Below are 18,126 nucleotides of genomic sequence, written 5' to 3'. Positions count from 1 at the left end.
ATCTACTTCACATGATCCTACATTACAAGAAAAAAACCCTGAGATAGGCAACAAATTCAACACTAAGTTTGTAAATAGCCAGCATTCCATCTCAAAACCATTAAAAATCACATTACCTCAGTGGCATCTGTTCTAGCCATCAGGTTTTTTCTTAATACGTTGTTTAGATTCTGGATTTTAGTTTCTTGGTTGTCTGTTGTCTCTTGTTTCAGCAAGGAAACAAGTTGCTCTTCTTTGGCTGTTTCCACCAAAGCGGATCGACAGGGTTCACTGAGAGCAGCTTCAAATTTCTTCATGAATTTAAAAAGTGTCCTAGTCCCCATGAAAGTAGGCATAACAACAAAAAGCTATGAGTAAGTGGATATGGACGTACAGCACACTCATTGCATGTCAGAAAGAACACATGGTACACAAACTCTGTAACAATATGATAATCTCAGTGAAAATAGAGAAAATAGTTGTCTGAAATAGTTTAAACATTGTGCACAACCCAATTTAAATGTATACATATTATGACATATTAATAGTAAATATAGGTTGCTTACCTGTAAACGTATTTCTTTGAGTGTCAGTCTGTGAAATTCGCACATGTTGGGTTTTCCTGCACGTGCGCAGTAATTTCGGAACATTCTAGCTTAAAGAATTTTGGATGAAGCCCCACCCATCCTTCCAAGAGTATATAAGCCTGTAGGCGGGGCTTCGCCTCAGTTCCTTGCTGCCAGACAGCAGCCAGGAGAGGGGCATGACATCAGAGGGGAGGACGGGAGGGGATGTGCGAATTTCACAGACTGACACTTGAAGAAATACGTTTACTGGTAAGCAACCTATATTTCTTCTTTGTGTAGTCTGTGAAATGCGCACATGTTGGGTGACTAGAAAGCTACCAACCTGGAGGTGGGTCATGCCACACATGAGAAGAGGACCGCTCTGCCGAAGGCCGCATCTCTCTTGGCAAGGATGTCGAGCTTGTAGTGGGTTGCAAATGTAAAAAGTGTCGTCCACATTGCTGCTTTGCAGATGTCTTGAACACCCCGGAGGAAGGCTTGAGAGGTTGAGAGAGATCTCGTGGAGTGAGCATGGAGGGTAGATGGTGGGTCTTTACCCACTAGTTGATAGGCTAGGCGAATTGTGGGTATTATCCAGGATGATAGCCTTTAAGATTGGGGAGCTGAGAGCTTCCTTCCTATTTGAGGTACAAAGGAAGGCCGAAACGAAGACAAGACAAACCCACATTTTGGACTTTAGGAGAGCTGATTTCCAAAAAATGAAAGAAACACTGAGCAGCATTCCGTGGACACAGATACTAAAAGACAAGGGAGTTACGGATGGATGGGAGTTTCTCAAGAGTGAAATACTCAAGGCACAGTTGCAAACCGTGCCAACAAAAAGAAAAAATAGGACAAGTGCAAAGAAGCCAGAATGGATGTCCAAAGAACTTCTGACTGTGCTGAGACACAAAAGAGACATGCACAAGAACTGGAAAAAGGGAGAAATCACCAAAGAAGAATTCAAACAAATAGCCAACACCTGTAGGGAAAAGGTCCGCAAGGCTAAAGCACAAAACGAGCTCAGGCTTGCCAGGGACATTAAAAACAATAAAAAGGGATTCTTTTCTTATGTCAGTAGAAAAAGGAAAAACAAGGAGGCGATAGGGCCTCTTCGAGGAGAAGATGGGGCAATGCTGACAGGGGTTAGGGAAAAGTTAAAAATGAGCCAACAATGTGATGTGGCGGCAAAAAAAGCCAATGGGATTTTGGCCTGCATCAATAGGAGCATAGTGTCTAGATCTAGGGAAGTAATGCTACCCCTCTATTCTGCTTTGGTTAGACCACACCTGGAATATTGTGTCCAATTCTGGGCACCACAATTCAAGAGAGATGTTGACAAGCTGGAATGTGTCCAGAGGAGAGCGACTAAAATGATAAAAAGTCTGGAGAACAAGCCCTATGAGGAGCGGCTTAAGGAGCTGGGCATGTTTAGCATGAAGAAGAGAAGGCTGAGAGGGGATATGATAGCCATGTATAAATATGTGAGAGGAAGCCACAGGGAGGAGGGAGCAAACTTGTTTTCTGCTTCCCTGGAGACTAGGACATGGAACAATGGCTTCAAACTACAAGAGAGGAGATTCCATCTGAACATGAGGAAGAACTTCCTGACTGTGAGAGCCGTTCAGCAGTGGAACTCTCTGCCCTGGAGTGTGGTGGAGGCTCCTTCTTTGGAAGCTTTTAAACAGAGGCTGGATGGCCATCTGTCAGGGGTGATTTGAATGCAATATTCCTGCTTCTTGGCAGGGGGTTGGACTGGATGGCCCATGAGGTCTCTTCCAACTCTTTGATTCTATGATTCTATATTTGAGGAAAAGTCTCTGAGACTTTCTATAGGAGGCAGTCCTAGATATACAGGGTTAGTCAAAATGAATAGGCCAATAAGAAAATTAATTTTAGACGAATGTATGTTTATTGTAACCAAACTACAGCTACGTATCGACAGATAAATTATCAAAGTTTTGTCTCACCTTCAGAGATGTTCGATATGGGCGCCCCGTGTGACACGGCAGACGTCCAAGCGATAGTCCAGTTCATTCCACATCCGTTGCAGCACATCCGACGTAATGGCATCGAATGCAGCACATATGCGCTGTTTTAAGTCGTCCAAGGTCAGCGGTAATGGAGGTCGGAACACAGTGTTTTTCACATACCACCAGAGAGAAAAGTCGCATGGTGTGAGGTCGGGGGACCTGGGGGGCCACAGGAGGAATGGAAGATCAGTCACTCCAGCACGGCCAATCCAACGTCTGGGAAGGTGTTCGTTGAGGTACTCGCGTACACTGTTGTGCCAATGCGGAGGGGCACCGTCCTGTTGGAATACGAAATCGGGCACTTTCTCTTCTAACTGGCATCAACCATTCAGACAACATGTCAGCGTACACTATGCCTGTTACGGTTTTCTCCGCGAAAAAGAATGGGCCAAAACGTGACGGTTGGTTATTGCACAGAAAACGTTTACCTTCGGCAAATCCCTTACATGTTCCAATACGGCATGAGGATTTTCAGATCCCCAAAAGCGGAGATTATGCCTATTGACCTTCCCGCACAGGTGAAACGTTGCCTTGTCACTGAAGACCAGTCTGTTGGCAAAGCCTTCCTCCTCTAGTCTTCGCTGCATTGATTCGCAAAAATCGTGTCGTTTCGAATAGTCACCTTTTTTCAAAGCCTGCACCATTTGCAATTTATACGGCTTGAACTGCAAACGTTTGCGTAACACGCGCCACACAGTTTTTTGCGGAACGTTCAATTCCATGGAAACACGATTTGTCGACTTCTGGGGACTTCGTTGAAAGGATGCACGAATGGATTCCACTGTGTCTTCGGAGACACGCGGTCGTCCTGTGGTTTTACCCTTGCATAAGCAGCCCGTCTCCTCAAATTGCTTTACCCACCTCGCAATGGAATGTCGATGAGGTGGTTCCTTGCCATACTTGGCTCGAAATTCTCGCTGGACCGTAATTACTGACATTGTTTTAGCAAATGTCATCACACAAAATGCCTTCTCTTTGCCTGATTCCGCCATTTTGAAAACAGCGACTCCTAGCGACGCCTAGCGGCATTAACGTACATGTGTGTTGATCAAAAAAAACTTTGATAGTTTATCTGTCGCTACGTAGCTGTGGTTTGGTTACAGTAAACATACATTCGGGTACAATTAATTTTCTTATTGGCCTATTCATTTTGACTAACCCTGTATAAAAAGAAAGGGCTCCCTTGACATCTAGAGAGTGGAGTGCAAGTTCCAGGGGTGTGGAGGGTTTGGGAAAGAAGGTAGGTAAGGTGATGTCTTGGTACATATGAAAGTTGGGGTCAACTTTGGGTAAAAAGGTGACATCAGTATGGAGGACAACCTTGTCCTCATGGAATCTAATGAAGGGGGGATCCGCACAGAGTGCAGGGAGCTTGCTGGCCCTTCTTGCAAAAGTGACGGCCACCAGAAATGCCGTTTTTCATGAGAGGTGGGAAATGTCATAGGAGGACATGGGTTCAAAAGGGGGCTTGGAGAGCCTGGATGGGACAAGTTCAAGGCTCCATGCTGGGGGGGGGGGAGTGAGACTTGTGGGTGAATATTCTTATAATCCTTGATGAACAGTTGTATCAGAGGGTCTTGGAAAAGAGATGGTAGGCCAGATTTTCTCCTATACCATGAGAGTGCCGCGAGGTACCACTTGATGGAGGATAAGGAGAAGTTTAGTGAGGAAAGGTGGACGAGAAAGTCCAGAATCATGAAGATCGAGGCTGAGAGGGGATCACAGCCCAGGAGTTGAGTGAAATTTTTAAATCTAGACCACTTGTAGGTATAGGATTTTTTTGTAGAGGTTTTCTGGGCTGCTAGGATTATTAATCATGGAGTGTGAAAAAGGCGGGTTATGGCCTGATCCTCCATACCGTCAGGCGAAGTGTCAGAAGATCTGGGTGGTGGATCAGGCCGTTTTGTAGAGTGCAGAGGTCTGGACTGGACTGAAGACAGAGAAAGGTTTTCCCCGCTGCTCGGAGGGGAGGGGCGAACCACGGTTGCCTGGGCCACCATAGGGCTATCGGGATGCAATTGGCCTTGTCTGGAGAGTAGAGGAAGAGGGGGAAAGATGTATAGGAGACTGGGAGTCCACTGAAAAAGGAAGGCAGTGGGTGTTTTATGGGGACGCGAACATGTCCACTTGTGGACGGCCCCAGTGGTGGACTGGAAACTTGAATTCTCTGGGGTGTTGGCACCACTCATAGCTGGTGATTGACGTTCTGCTAAGAGAGTCCACTAGCGTGTTGTCTTTGCCAGGGAGATGGATTGCAATCAGGAAGATGTTCCTCTGTATGCACCATTCCCAGATTTCGGCTGAGACAGAGAGGAGGGTCAGGGAGTGAGTTCCTCCCTGTTTGTTGAGATAGAACTTCACCGACGTGTTGTCTGTGACTATTTGAACTGTGAGGTTGGAGACTAGGTCGGAAAAGGCTCGAAGAGCTTTCCCTACTGCCAACAGTTTGGGTGTATCGATATGGTGTTGTTGCTCCGAGTGAGACCAGCGGCCACTGATCGTCAGATCCTGGAGGTGTGCAACCCAGCCCAGGGAGGAGTCATCTGTCGTCAGTGACAGAGATGGGCGAGGGGGTGTGAATGGGAGACCTGAACACACATTGGACCTCTTTGTCCACCATAAGAGGGAATGAAGAACTGGGGGGAGGGTGATCATGGTTTGAGAGTCGTGAAGGGGATTGAATACCCTGAGAAACCAGGATTGAAGAGGGCGGAGGTGGAGTCAGATGAAGGGAGTCATGTTTGTGGTGGAGGCCATGTGGCCAAGTATGGACTGTATAGCCCAAGCAGAGGATCGGCCAAGTGAACCGAGGTTGTTGATGGTTTGACGGATGTTGAAGAAATGCTCGTCTATTAGAGCACCTATGAAGTGGATGCGCTGGGTCGGTATCAGATGGGATTTGTCATGATTTACAACAAGCCCGGGTTCCTGTAGGAGAGACAAAGTGTAAGAAATATCAGAGAGGAGCTGAGAGCGGGAGTCTGAGCAGAGAAGCCAGTCATCAATATATGGAAAAATAGTGACACCATGTTCGCAGAGATGGGCTGCAACGACGGCCATACATTTGGTGAAGACCCTAGGTGCTGTGGAAAGACCAAAGGGTAAGACATTAAAGAAGAAAACATGGTTATCTAGTGCAAAGCACAGATACCTGTGGTGGCTTTCTCTGATCGAAATGTGGAAATAGGCATCTCTAAGATCTACCATGGCGCGCCATCCTCCACCTTTGATAAAGGGGAAGATGGTAGTTAGTGTGATAAATTTGTTGATGCATACAGAGGTTCAAGATGGGGCATTGACCTCCGTCCCTCTTATCTACTAGGAAGTAGCAGGGGAAAAGCAAGTGTGTGCATGGTGAGGTATGGAGGAGATAGCTCCTTTTTGCAGGAGAGTGGATTTCCAAGTTGAGCATTTTTTAAAAGATAAAGTCACCATGAGTCTAGCCTGTCCGTAGTCGTTCCGTGGTCAAGGTTGGAGAGGAGCGAAGAATCGTTAGGCAGTCCAAGGTCAATAAAAGGTAAGTGATCAGGAAAGAGAAGTCCGAGATGCTGCTGCTGTCATGCGGAAAGAAAAACCAAGGCGAAGCCTCGCCTACAGGCTTATATACTCTTGGGAGGATGGGCGGGGCTTCCTCCAAAATTCTTTAAGCTAGAATGTTCCAAAATCACTGCGCACGTGCAGGAAAACCCAACATCTGCACATTTCACAGACTACACGAAGAAGAAATTCTGTGACATCCAGTAGAGAGAAGGTGGGCAAAATGTAATCTACAGACCATGTAAAGATCCCAGGGCTACTGGGATCTTCCTCAGGGACTACTGGGGTGGAAAAAAAAGTCACGCTGCTCTTCGATTTATTTTGCCTCCTAATGTTCTTTAGTGCACATGGGGACATTTTTACCATACACAGTAATAATATAAATAATAGTTAAAATTTATTTATACTTGGCTACCATCTCCCAAAAAGGACTCAGGGCGGCTTAGATATGAGCATACAAATGCAGTAACCACATAAAATACAGGTAAAATCACAACATATTAGACCAGGAGTCCTCAAACTAAGGCCCGAGGGCTGGATACAGCCCCCCAAGGTCATTTAACTGACCCTCACTCAGGGTCTACCTAAATCTGAAACGAGTTGAAAGCACACAACAACAACAACAACCCTATCTCATCAGCCAAAAGTAGGCCCACACTTCTCATTGAAATACTAAGTTCGTATTTGTTAAAATTGTTATTCATTTTAATTATTTTATTGTTTAAGTGTTTTTCCACTACAAATAAGATATATGCAGTGTGCATAGGAATTCATTCATGGTTTTTTTTCCAACTTATAATCCGGCCCTCCAACAGTTTGAGGCATTATGACCTGGCCCTCTGTTTCAAAAGTTTGAGGATCCCTGTATTAGACAATGACAATATCAGTTCACATTAAAAAAGCATATTACAAAAATTAAAAACCGCTCTCAATTAAAATCAATAAAATATATTACATATTACAGTACAGGCCAGGAAAGGTCTAGAAGCGAACCTGAAGTAACTTCTGGTCTTTTCATAATTTGAAAAATACGTCTCCTAGGCCTAAAATGGTTACTGGATTCTAAAATATGGAAGAAATGCCCCAAAGCCTCTAGAGAGAATTGTATGGGGATACAAGCGATACAGTAGATGTTAAGTGTGCACAGTAGGCAAATAATAAAATAGTAGGCATTGTTAGATACCGTCGGAATCTTAATAATTCGGAATAATGTCAGAAAAATTACCTTTTTGATGTGATTTTGAAGTTTTTAAGAAAACTGGAAGTCCCTTTGCCCTTCCGAAGCTTTTTCTGCCATTTTTGTTACGACTCATGAAGTGAGTCGGAAATTATTCAGCTTTTCCCTGCTTCTGGTCCCTGGTCTTGGCTCAAGCCAGAGAAGGCAGTTTTAAATCAGAGAATGAAGGAATTTCCTCTGCTTGGTTTTCCCTGCTTCTGGTCCTTGGTCTCAGCTCAAGACAGAGGAGCCAGTTTTAATGCCAGAGAAGCCAGTTTTAAACCAGAAAAGAAAGGAATTTCCTAGTCTCGGCTCAAGCCAGAGAAGCCAGTTTTAAAGCCAGAGTAGTCAGTTTGAAACTAGAGAAGGAAGGAATTTCCTGGCCTTGGCTCAAGCCAGCGGAGCCAGTTTTAAAGCCAGAGAAACCAGTTTTAAAGCCAGAGAAGCCAGGTTTAAACCAGAGAAGGAAGGAATTTCCTGCCCTTGGCTCAAGCCAGCGAAGCCAGTTTTAAAGCCAGAGAAACCAGTTTTAAAGCTAGAGAAGCCAGTTTAAAACCAGAGAAGGAAGGAATTTCCTCCGCTTGCTTTTCCCCGCTCCTGGAGTAAAATAACTACTTTCAAAGTAAAGATCACCCAATGAAACAGGAAATAACACTTTCAAACCATTAACGAAAGGATTCGGAAGTCTCGGAAATTTAGAAAAGTTTTGAACGTTTTTTCTGTGAAAATCGGTATTGACTTTAGAATCAAACCACCAGAGCCCCCTACATCCAAAACGAGCTTTGAACCATTTTTTAATCAACCAAGCCTATAAAATAGTTGCTAAAATAAACTTTGTAAGGTCATATATTGGCAAATTAATCTTATCTAAAATTAAAAAGGGCTAAGATCCTATTCAAAATTGGTAGAGAGTAAACCTTTGCCACTGTATTTCTATGGATGGTAAGGGTAGCAGCCATAGTGCAGGTGTTGTTGACTGTATCATTCAGTGCAGTCTATCAATGGCCATTTCAGTCATGAGGCATGACTGTTTCTATGCACAAACACCCCAGCCTTTAAGATGGCCGCCTACACTGCAAGCAAATGGGGACCAGCTTGTTTAGCTCCTTAAACAAGAATATAACCAGTGAAGTCCCAACAGGCTTCCAGGCAAAATCATTTGATATCACCCAGGTGTACTATTTACTCCTTCACTGCCTTTCCTTGACAATTCTAACAGTGGGCTTTATGGAAGAAAGCAACAAAAGGAAATTGTAGACCAGCCTTCAGAAAAACATACGTCTTAGGGAATGGATTGGGATCCACAGCAGCTCATTTTACAATCAACCCGATAGTCTTGAGGAGACCACAGACTCTTTGTTGTTCAAAATAACAGTTTAACGTTTTGCCCTCTGTTTCCTACCTAACCCCAAATTTCCAAGTTGGCCACTGATTCATTAACTAACCTGTGTGTTTTCTCCACAGACTGTTTTACGGCCCAAAAACTGACATCGTTCCACTTACAGATTTTAACAAACCCCTGCAAAGTAAACAAACAGAGACTGTGAACTTCAATATTTATCTGAATGGTATTAGGAAATGAGAGGATACAAGTTTCTAGGTTTAGGCTTGAAACAGGTTTATCGAAAACAGAAAATAGGAGAGAGCCATTACATTAAAAAGTCTTATTCTTACCTTCAGTTCTTTTTCTATAGGACGGCGAACTTCAGCCAGCCTAGCTTGGACACGCTCTGAAAACTGATTATAGTAATTGTACAGATTCCACAATATATTGCACAGCATGTCTGAAAAATGAAAAAACAAACTTCAGTGAAATAAGTTTTTCAGGCAGTCAAATCCCTTAGAGATCATTCAGAAGTGATCTTGAGTTATAGTGACAATTTCTTCTTTACAAACCAGTTCATCACTAGTTTGATAAAAACTCGACCGCTTGGGTAATTTTTCAAGAGGCTGATAACCTAACACATGAAAATAAACTAAACCAATCTTCTATTTTTTTTAAAGAAACATCTCCACTAGGAGATCTCTCCAAAATAAGTCTCCCTGGATTCTATTTCTTTCTACAACTCACTCTATCTCTGGCATTTGGCCATGAGATCTGAGGTTGATGGAAGTAAAAGCAACTGGAAGATTCCCCCCCCCCCCCCAGATTTCAGCAAGACATTTAGCAGATGTAGGATACTGATACAGGGAGGAACTAAAATGATTAGGAAACTGAAGTCTGCTTCTCTAAAGACTGGCAGCCAATCCTTCACAATAAGCACAACTCCCTTGTGCCAGCAGGACTGCTGACTGACAGGTTGGTGGTTTGAATCCGGGGAGCAGGGTGAGCTCCTGTCTCAGCCCTAGCTCCCCATGCAGGGACACGAAAGAAACCTCTCACAGGATGGTAAAAACATCAAACATGCGGGCGTCTCCTGGGCAACATCCTTGCAGACAACCAATTCTATCACACCGGAAGTGACTTGCAGTTTCTCAAATCGCTCCTGACACACACACACAAATTAGCATAACATATAATTCCATTTGTGAAACAGGCAGCTGAAGCTTGTCTGATGCATAATGTCTTAACTCATGGAAGCAGGATAAGATTTGTCTACTAGGAAATCCTAGGGAGCACAGAAACAGTGATGAATTTTGCATTAAGAAGAAAAGAGTGAACCTGCTGATCTACATGCAACCGGCATATATTCAATTTCCCAGAAGCAATGTATTGACCACCGAGACAGGAAGAATTTTAACCCATTTTAAATTTATGGAATACTCTGTCTTTAGTAGACCGATGAGCACTGACTTATTTTTGGTGCTAAGTCAAAACACTGTTTTTAAACTAAGTCTTTAGGGCCTAACTTAATTTTCAAATCTACATAAACAATAAGTACTTTAAAGTTTTAAAATGGTTTTATAACATAATAACTTGCTCTATATGATTTTAACCTGTTTAAAGTATTCTATTGTTTCAAATTTGGAATTGCTAGAAATAGTGTATGCTTCTTCACTTTACGCTAGGATCACAACATAGAACTGGAAAGCACACCATCAAGGTGAAAGAATTAAATGAAATTAGGCTCCATGTGCTACTATGCAATGGTCAAAAACTTTTGATTCACTTTGGGCTTTTTTTAAGAATAAAAGGTTTTCGCCATCTCATAGCATTATTTTTACCTTTATGCTGTCCTGAGATCCAATGATAAAGGACAAGATATAAATATTACATATCCACCTACCATTTCCTTCCACCTGCGGCATCAACAAGACTTGACAATGGAATTCCAAGAGCATCTGAAGCCGAACATGAAATTGCCCGAGTGAGGATCCTTCTATGAAAGCCTGCAGCGTCGTGACCACTGCTTCTAAATTCATGTCTATCAGTTTGATGGAAATGGAATTATAAGAAAGGGAGAGGGGAGAGACATAAGACAAGATGCCATTCTGACTTACTGACTTGCTTTGACTTACTATTTTTAAAGCGTGGTTACAATCAAATCGACCATCTCTCTCCCCCTAAATTATTATACAATGTAGATATAAAACGCAGACTTCTTGTAATCTACAGTTAAGGATTCAGAATCCAATTTGAAGAATATAAATGCACTCTCCCCTATAACTTCCTCTGTCTACGAAACTTTCCTCCATAGTCTCCCCTCCATCCTATTTCAATCAGTTCAAGAACTTTGGTTCAATAAAAAAGAGGGAAAGGCAGTAATATTGTTTATCTAAATCAGACATGGGCAAACTTTGGCCCTCCAAGTGTTTTGGACTTTAACTCCCACAATTCCTGACATCCAATAGGCTATTAGGAATAATGGGAATTGAAGTCCAAAACACCTGGAAGGCCAAAGTTTGCCCATGTCTGATTTAGATAAACAATATTTCCCCATGCCTGATCTAAATCCATAGGAGCCCCCATGGCACAGTGGGTTAAACCCCTGTGCCAGCAGGACTAAAGACTGTTTGAATCTGTGGGGAGCGCAGATGATCTCCCTCTATCAGCTCCAGCTCCTCATGCGGGGACATGAGAGAAGCCTCCCACAAGAATGGTAAAACATCAAAACATCCAGGCATCCCCTGGGCAAAGTCCTTGCAGACGGCCAATTCTCTCACACAAGAAGCAACTTGCAGTTTCTCAAGCCGCTCCTGACAGGACAAAAAAAAAATCTAAATTCATAACTTCATGCTTCATTTTCCAAAATATAATCAGAAACTGTGGCCTTCCAGATAGCACTACACTCTTTTCATCAGCTCCTGACAGCTATTGCCAAAATCTGGAAGGCCACAGCTTCTCTATTCTTTTAATATAGGAAAGATCAAATTGTGCAGGAATCATACACACTCCAACACATACTTAAAAGTAGCCTAAGTCAAGAAGGGCTAAATAGGCTGTGGAATATAAAGTTGGGAATGGCTGTGTAGCTTGCACAATACATCCTTTGCTGTCTTATTTCATATTAGAATTCTCTGCTTTTGGTACAACCTGGAACTCTGATTTAAAACGTAGGAACAAGCAAGGACCTCTGTATTGACACCAGCAAGTGAGGGAAGAAAGGAGTTCACGAAATGCGCTACACAAAAGTTGTCTTTATTAGGTTTGACCTGGGCAATGGAAAAAATTCACAGCTACATAAACATAAGAGCAGAAAAAGCAGTATTGGTTTGAAACTAATAGCAAACAAAAGAATATGCTGGTGTCAATACAAAGATCTCAAAACGTTAGCATAGGGAGGTGAGCATTACACCTGACTACTTGGGTGTACACTATAACATTTTCAAACTTAACAAAAGACCCCAAAGGAATCTATACTAAGGAGTACATATGGTATTTTGGGAAACTCAGTAGACAGAACATTTCCTTTGTTGTGTGCACTTTTACTACAAGGGAGACTTATGCCTCCTCCTCCTTCTATAACACCATTCAAGTTACCTTCAGTTTTCTTCTCTGTTTGTTCCTGTCTGTATTTCTCAATCATCTGATAGACTGAAAACCAGTGTTTCGTTGATTTTTCTGAGTGATGTTTCATTGTGTTGTCCAGGCTAGCAGACCAACAACTGACAATTAAGAGAGTAAGGAGAAATGAATGAATCACATTTGTCTCAATGCTTTGGTTCATTCCCACAATAAGTCTTTTGTAAATACTCAGCCCAAATTGAGCCAACAATACAAACCTCAGTTCTAGTTTACGCCACTGGAAGATCAGCTGAGTGACCAAATCAAGGTGTTTCCTCAGAGACACTGAACTACTAGCGTTCTCCTCCCAGTCCTAAAAGGGAAAGGGACACATTTTAAACAAGAGGACACATTGCAGAGCAACAAGGCAAGATGATGAAAAAACTTTTCATGCCAATTATCTATGCTTCAAATTGCCAATCTAACTGCTTTTGTTGCATATATATAGTGGTAGAATCATTATCAGTAAATCTGCTTATTAAAACACAACTGAACCATCAAAGTTTATGAAGTTCACAACAAATGCATGCACATATGAATGCATACACACAGAAGTGCATGTGCTACTGACCTGCGACTTAGCCAACAAAATCTCCAGGCCATTGAGGAACTTTGAGAGAGGGCTGGAGAGTGGAAAACTACAGATTCTGTCTATCACAACCAGGATCTGTGAAATGAAAATGAAAGATCATAATATGTTTGGCTGTTGCTTTCCAAAGAACTATTCCCAAGAGGCGGTTTTTTGTTCATTTTTTAAATGCACAACCTAATGTTGTGCTTTTATGTAATTATTTTATATTCACAGTGAATACACATTCTCTAATTTAGGGACCATATAGCGAGAATGAAGGTTCACATTCCCCACTTACTAGACAGCAGCGGCTGCAAACAATAAGGATCTGCTCCCTTGCTAATAACAAACAAAAAACTGATGTTTCTAGTCCTTCCCACATGAATGACCTCTGAAGTGAGGGGGAATTATGACAATCCTGCTCAAATAGCTGCTTTCTGAGTGACAGGAGATCAAACTGTCAATCACAGCAGCTGCTCCCTGGTACATGGGGATGAGTGGGTCTGGGTCAAGAGCAGTGGTTCCCAACTGGAGGTCCGTGGACCATCAGTGGTCCCCAAGAACGAAAATATGGTCTGTGGTTTCACCATTACAAGATCAGATAGGACTTTCCTGCCCCATTCTAAAAACCTGCAGAGTTCTGGGGCTTGTAGTTCAGTGAGCCCAGGACTTATCTTAATGAGAATGGGAAAACCCCTCCCTAAACTATTAGCCCCAGAATCCTCAGGCACAGATTCTAAATCCTATTTTTTGGGGTAACTGCCTTTGGAGAATTTAGTCCCCATAATTCATTCCAGTAAATTAGGGGAGTTTTCCATGTGATTTGTTTACGTTTCCCTTTTGCAACTCTAATGATATTTGGGGACTAAAGACTAGGACCTCAGCATAACCCTCCTAGGATGCATATATACTGCAGAATTAATGCTGATTGACACCAGTTTTAATTTCCATGGCTCAGTACTATGCAATCCTGGGAGTTGTAATTTGGTGAGGCACCAGCATTCTTTGGCAAATAAGACTGAAGACCTTGTAAACTACTGCCCCCATGAATCCATAGCACTGAACCATAGCAGTGAAAGTGGTGTCAGACTGTATGAATTCCAGTGCATATTCACCCAAGGACTCTGGAATCACCTAAGATGCAACTATACTGGAAACATGTATGCTTTTTGATAACGCTGAGAAAACAGTTATTGAATGTATAGAATCCTGGGATTTGTAGTTTGGGGAGGCACCAGTCTTCTTTGGCAAAGAAGGCTAAACGTCTTGTAGAACTACAACTCCCGGGATTCCACACCATTGACAAGTGGTGTCAAGCTGCATCCATTCTATAGCATAGATTCACCCAAGGAAGAGACGCTCCTTGAAGGAAGGGTTACCTATTTCTCTGGTTTTCCTTCCAGTTTCTGGAAGATTTGGTATCCTAACCCTTTGGTTTTTAAAGAAGCAGTTCTAAGAAGGCAGAAATTATAATGAATATATTTTCTGGCCAAATTTCAAAGAATGCACTTTTTGCAGCTGCGCATTTCATTCGCCAGTAAATATGTTTTTTGTTTCAGGATTTTGAAAATCAGTGTGCATTACATTCAATGGCGCACTAAATTCGAGTAAATACAGGGTAATAACTTCAGATTAGTAATATAATTAAAATTATACATGCATAACTGATTTTTCAATCTATCAAGAATGGATGGACTATCAAATGTAAGGAACTCACATTTGAACTCTGGATTTGTGAAAAGTACTGCCCATGTAATACAGGGACTATTTATGAAAGCAAACGTAGATTGAATAATGGTTATTCAACCAATATTGAACATCCATTTTTGATACCAAGAGGCAAGCTTATGGCCACGCCTTACCTGGACAAGAGCAGGGTGTTCAGGCCATTCTTTTAACAGTCCTTTTACTTCTTTTGTGAAGTTTTCAAGCACAGGTTGACACTGCCGTACTTGTTGAACATTAGGATCATGATAGAAGTCATATGGCCCTTCATTTTGTAGAGCCAGTTCTGAAGCACCTTCTTCAAAAAGTGTATTTTGGAGTACTGTGCTAGTTAGAAGTTGGCTGCCATGCAGGTTGTCATTCATTTCAGAACCTAAATTCAGGGTGAGGCGGAAAGGCAAAACAAAAAGGAACAGTAGGTAAAGAGCAAACAGAACCATGGGGGCAGGGACATCATCCCTTAGAACAGCGGATTAGAACCTTCCTAATGCTGTGACCCCTTAATACAGTTCCTCATGTTGTGGTGACCCCCAACCACAACATTATTTTCATTACTACTTCACAACTGTAATTTTGCTACTGTTATGAATCATAATATAAGTATCTTATATGCAGGATGTATTTTCATTCACTGGACCAAATTTGGTACAAAGACCCGATATGCCCAAATTCAAATACTGGTGGGGTTGGGGGGGATTGATTCCATCATTTGGGAGTTGTAGTTGCTCGGATTTATAGTTCAACTACTATCAAAGAGTATTCTGAACTCCACCAATGATAGAATTGAACCAAACTTCCCACACAGAACCCCCATGACCAACAGAAAATACTGTTTTCTGATGGTCTTCGGTAACTTCTCTGACACCCCCTCACGACCCCTCCAGGGGTCCTGACCCCCAGGGTTAAGAAACAGTGCCTTAGAACATATGCATCTGCAGTGTGTCTCAAGCTACATGATGTGATGCAAGTCTTCTCCCAGTGTACCAGGGACCAGAGCCACTTTTGTGTCACAGTATTACTATATTTACATAGCTTCCAGGACACTCAACACAGACCAACAATTAATGGTTTGCAAACCAGCAATGATCTGTGGATGGCCAGTATGAATAACATCATCTGGGCTGCACTCTCAGGTTTAACACATAATAGCAGAAGGCCCAAAAGAAACAGGTGTGTAGTGTAAAATCTTCTGCAATTCAATGGAGATTGAGATGTCCCTATGGTAGACAATAGGCTTGTGCATTTCAGTTGAACCTCGATCTGTTTCCGCTGGCCAGATACCTCTAGACTTCCGTATCTGCTTTTGCATGCCTCCCGAAAATGGGCATGCAGCCGGATGGCGTTTTTGGACCGCAGCCGAAAAATACGGCTAGATCCCACCCATTAGCGGCAATGGAGAGGGCTCCCTGGGCTCCCCTTCCTGTCAATTCAGGCAATTGCATTGTCTGTCCCTATATCCTTAAGACTTGGATCAAAAAGCATCAGAGTTCAGATATCACTCTTCTGCGATTCTTTCCCTTTCATCTGTAGAGGAGACCTGGATTTAATGCTTCCTTAAAGCTGTTTCTGCTCTAGAGGAGATAGGCGTCATAGGTGCTGCAGAGGCGTCATAGGTGCTGCAGAGGCGTCATAGGTGCTGCAGAGACGTGAAAGCTGCTCTACATGCAGCTTTCAAAGGCATTTTAAGGAGGCTTCCCAGGGAAGGAAGAGCGATAACCTGGAACTATCCTACCCTGGACTTCCTTTTAAAAGCCCTCTCTTTTCTCTTGATTGCACTGCAGGCCTTGCCTGTAGTGCCTACCTTGTTTCCTTCTCACGCCTTTCTGCTTCCTTAAAGCTGTTTCAACTTTCTACTCTACAGGAGAGGTAACTAGGTGGTAGCAGTTTTCTGAGAATTAGGCTTCCCTTTTTGTTTTCTGGGATTATTGTTATTAATATCAATTATTATCTCTTAGAAGTATTTTCTGAAAGGAGAGGAGGGGAGGAGAGAAAGAAGCTAAAAGGGTGACTCTCCAAGACCCCAAACACATGCACGCACGCACGCACCCCACCCACCCGTCCCACATGTTCCCAACTCCCAGTCAGTCCCACTAAATTAAAAAAAAACAAGAAAATCAAGAAAAATAAAAAAAATATTCAAGAGAGAGACCAAGAAGCCAAGCCAAGCTAAAAATACACTGAAGCCAGGATGCAACTGTGATGCCAAATAGGGGAGAAGGAGCCGTGATCGACTGTCATGTGGTCCTGTTACGGACGGGAAAACGTGATGGCTGGACCCTTGCCGTTATGGCCATCTGGTAGAGTAAAAAAAGCCAGTTTGGCTGAAGGGAAATGGTTAAAACGAATCTGTGCACAAGTCAAAATGTTCCCCTGTAGGAAGAAGGCACTGGACTACAGTGTACTTGAAAACAGAAGAACAAAGTCTTACCAATCAAAGGATAGTAGTGAGCCAAAAGTGATGCACCAGTCTGGTAACAGGAAAGAAATGCACTCAAATTATGCTTAGTCTGCTGGGTGGGCAGGTTTTGTCTATACCACAGAGATCGTGCAAACAGAAGGCAAAGTTGTTGATGAATCGCCATGACTGTTTTCACTGAGTGATGGGAAAGGAGAGGTTTTTCAGGAGATTCTTCATTTTCCAAACCATCTTCCATTTCCATTTTTCCCTCAAGGCTTGCCTCTGATGTAATATCTTCAAAGTCCTGAATCACATATATAAATATTAAAATGGTTAAATGTCACCTTACAGCATTGTGCTTTTAATTCAAAAACAAATCTTGTGCATTTTAAGGCTTATCTGTACATAAAACAGATCTGCCAATGACACCTGCTCAATTACTTTGTTGCATCTGTAGCTACATGGAGAGGAAGTTGTTTGTAGCCTTGGGTCATTACATTTACAATCCTATACTAATGTACCTAACTTCTTCTTAGGAATCTTCTTTACACTGTGATTAATAGCAAACAGATGAATTCTCATAAAATAAAAGACTATAGAGAAGACACATGAGCTGCATTAGATGGAGGAACGATCACTGCAACAGAATTGCCTAAATCATTTATATACAGGGTGAGGCAGCATAACTTCCTTTTTTAAAATGTGTGCCATTCAGTCGGTTGAAGACGTAGCGGAGAACTAGTAGTCTCGTTCGAGAGGCGGGAGCATAAAGTTTTGTCCTGACACAGTTCAGTTGCCATCGTGCATTGGAACAGCGAGGAGCGTGCTTTTGCCATTGAGGCCTACTTTTCGAGTGGATTTGGAGTGGCCGGCTCGCTCTCCAGATTTGGCCCCTTTTGATTTTTTTCTATGGGTTTTTTTGAAATCCCGTGTTTATGTGAACCGTCCAAGGACCCTGCAAGATTTGAAGACCAACATCCAGGAAGAAATAGCCAACATAACGCCTGCTATGCTGGCAAGAGTCATGACAAACGCCAGAAATTGGTTTACTCAGTGTATGGAGAATGGGGGATGTCACCTACCTAATTTGATCTTCAAAACTACGAAACTTTAGGTATGCGTATACATTATTAAAAAAATCTGATTCATACAATGG

At 42.5% G+C, this 18,126-nt stretch overlaps 1 protein-coding gene across 1 annotated transcript in view; it reads right to left on the bottom strand.

Moving 5' to 3' along the window:
• Positions 1 to 18,126, bottom strand: part of MDN1 (midasin AAA ATPase 1) — a 131,670-nt gene that overhangs the window by 33,826 nt on the left and 79,718 nt on the right. Inside the window, exons 65-73 of the mRNA XM_060753035.2 lie at positions 17,001 to 17,274; positions 14,710 to 14,945; positions 12,848 to 12,943; positions 12,495 to 12,589; positions 12,253 to 12,377; positions 10,559 to 10,696; positions 9,006 to 9,115; positions 8,777 to 8,850; positions 117 to 312 (exon numbers count right to left, since the gene is read on the bottom strand). Coding sequence (XP_060609018.2) covers positions 117 to 312; positions 8,777 to 8,850; positions 9,006 to 9,115; positions 10,559 to 10,696; positions 12,253 to 12,377; positions 12,495 to 12,589; positions 12,848 to 12,943; positions 14,710 to 14,945; positions 17,001 to 17,274 — 1,344 coding nt within the window. The remainder of the gene's footprint in view (positions 1 to 116; positions 313 to 8,776; positions 8,851 to 9,005; positions 9,116 to 10,558; positions 10,697 to 12,252; positions 12,378 to 12,494; positions 12,590 to 12,847; positions 12,944 to 14,709; positions 14,946 to 17,000; positions 17,275 to 18,126) is intronic.

The sequence above is a fragment of the Anolis sagrei genome, chromosome 1, assembly GCF_037176765.1.
Source record: "Anolis sagrei isolate rAnoSag1 chromosome 1, rAnoSag1.mat, whole genome shotgun sequence".
Lineage (NCBI taxonomy): Eukaryota > Metazoa > Chordata > Lepidosauria > Squamata > Dactyloidae > Anolis > Anolis sagrei.
This window is presented reverse-complemented; position numbering and strand designations above follow the sequence as displayed.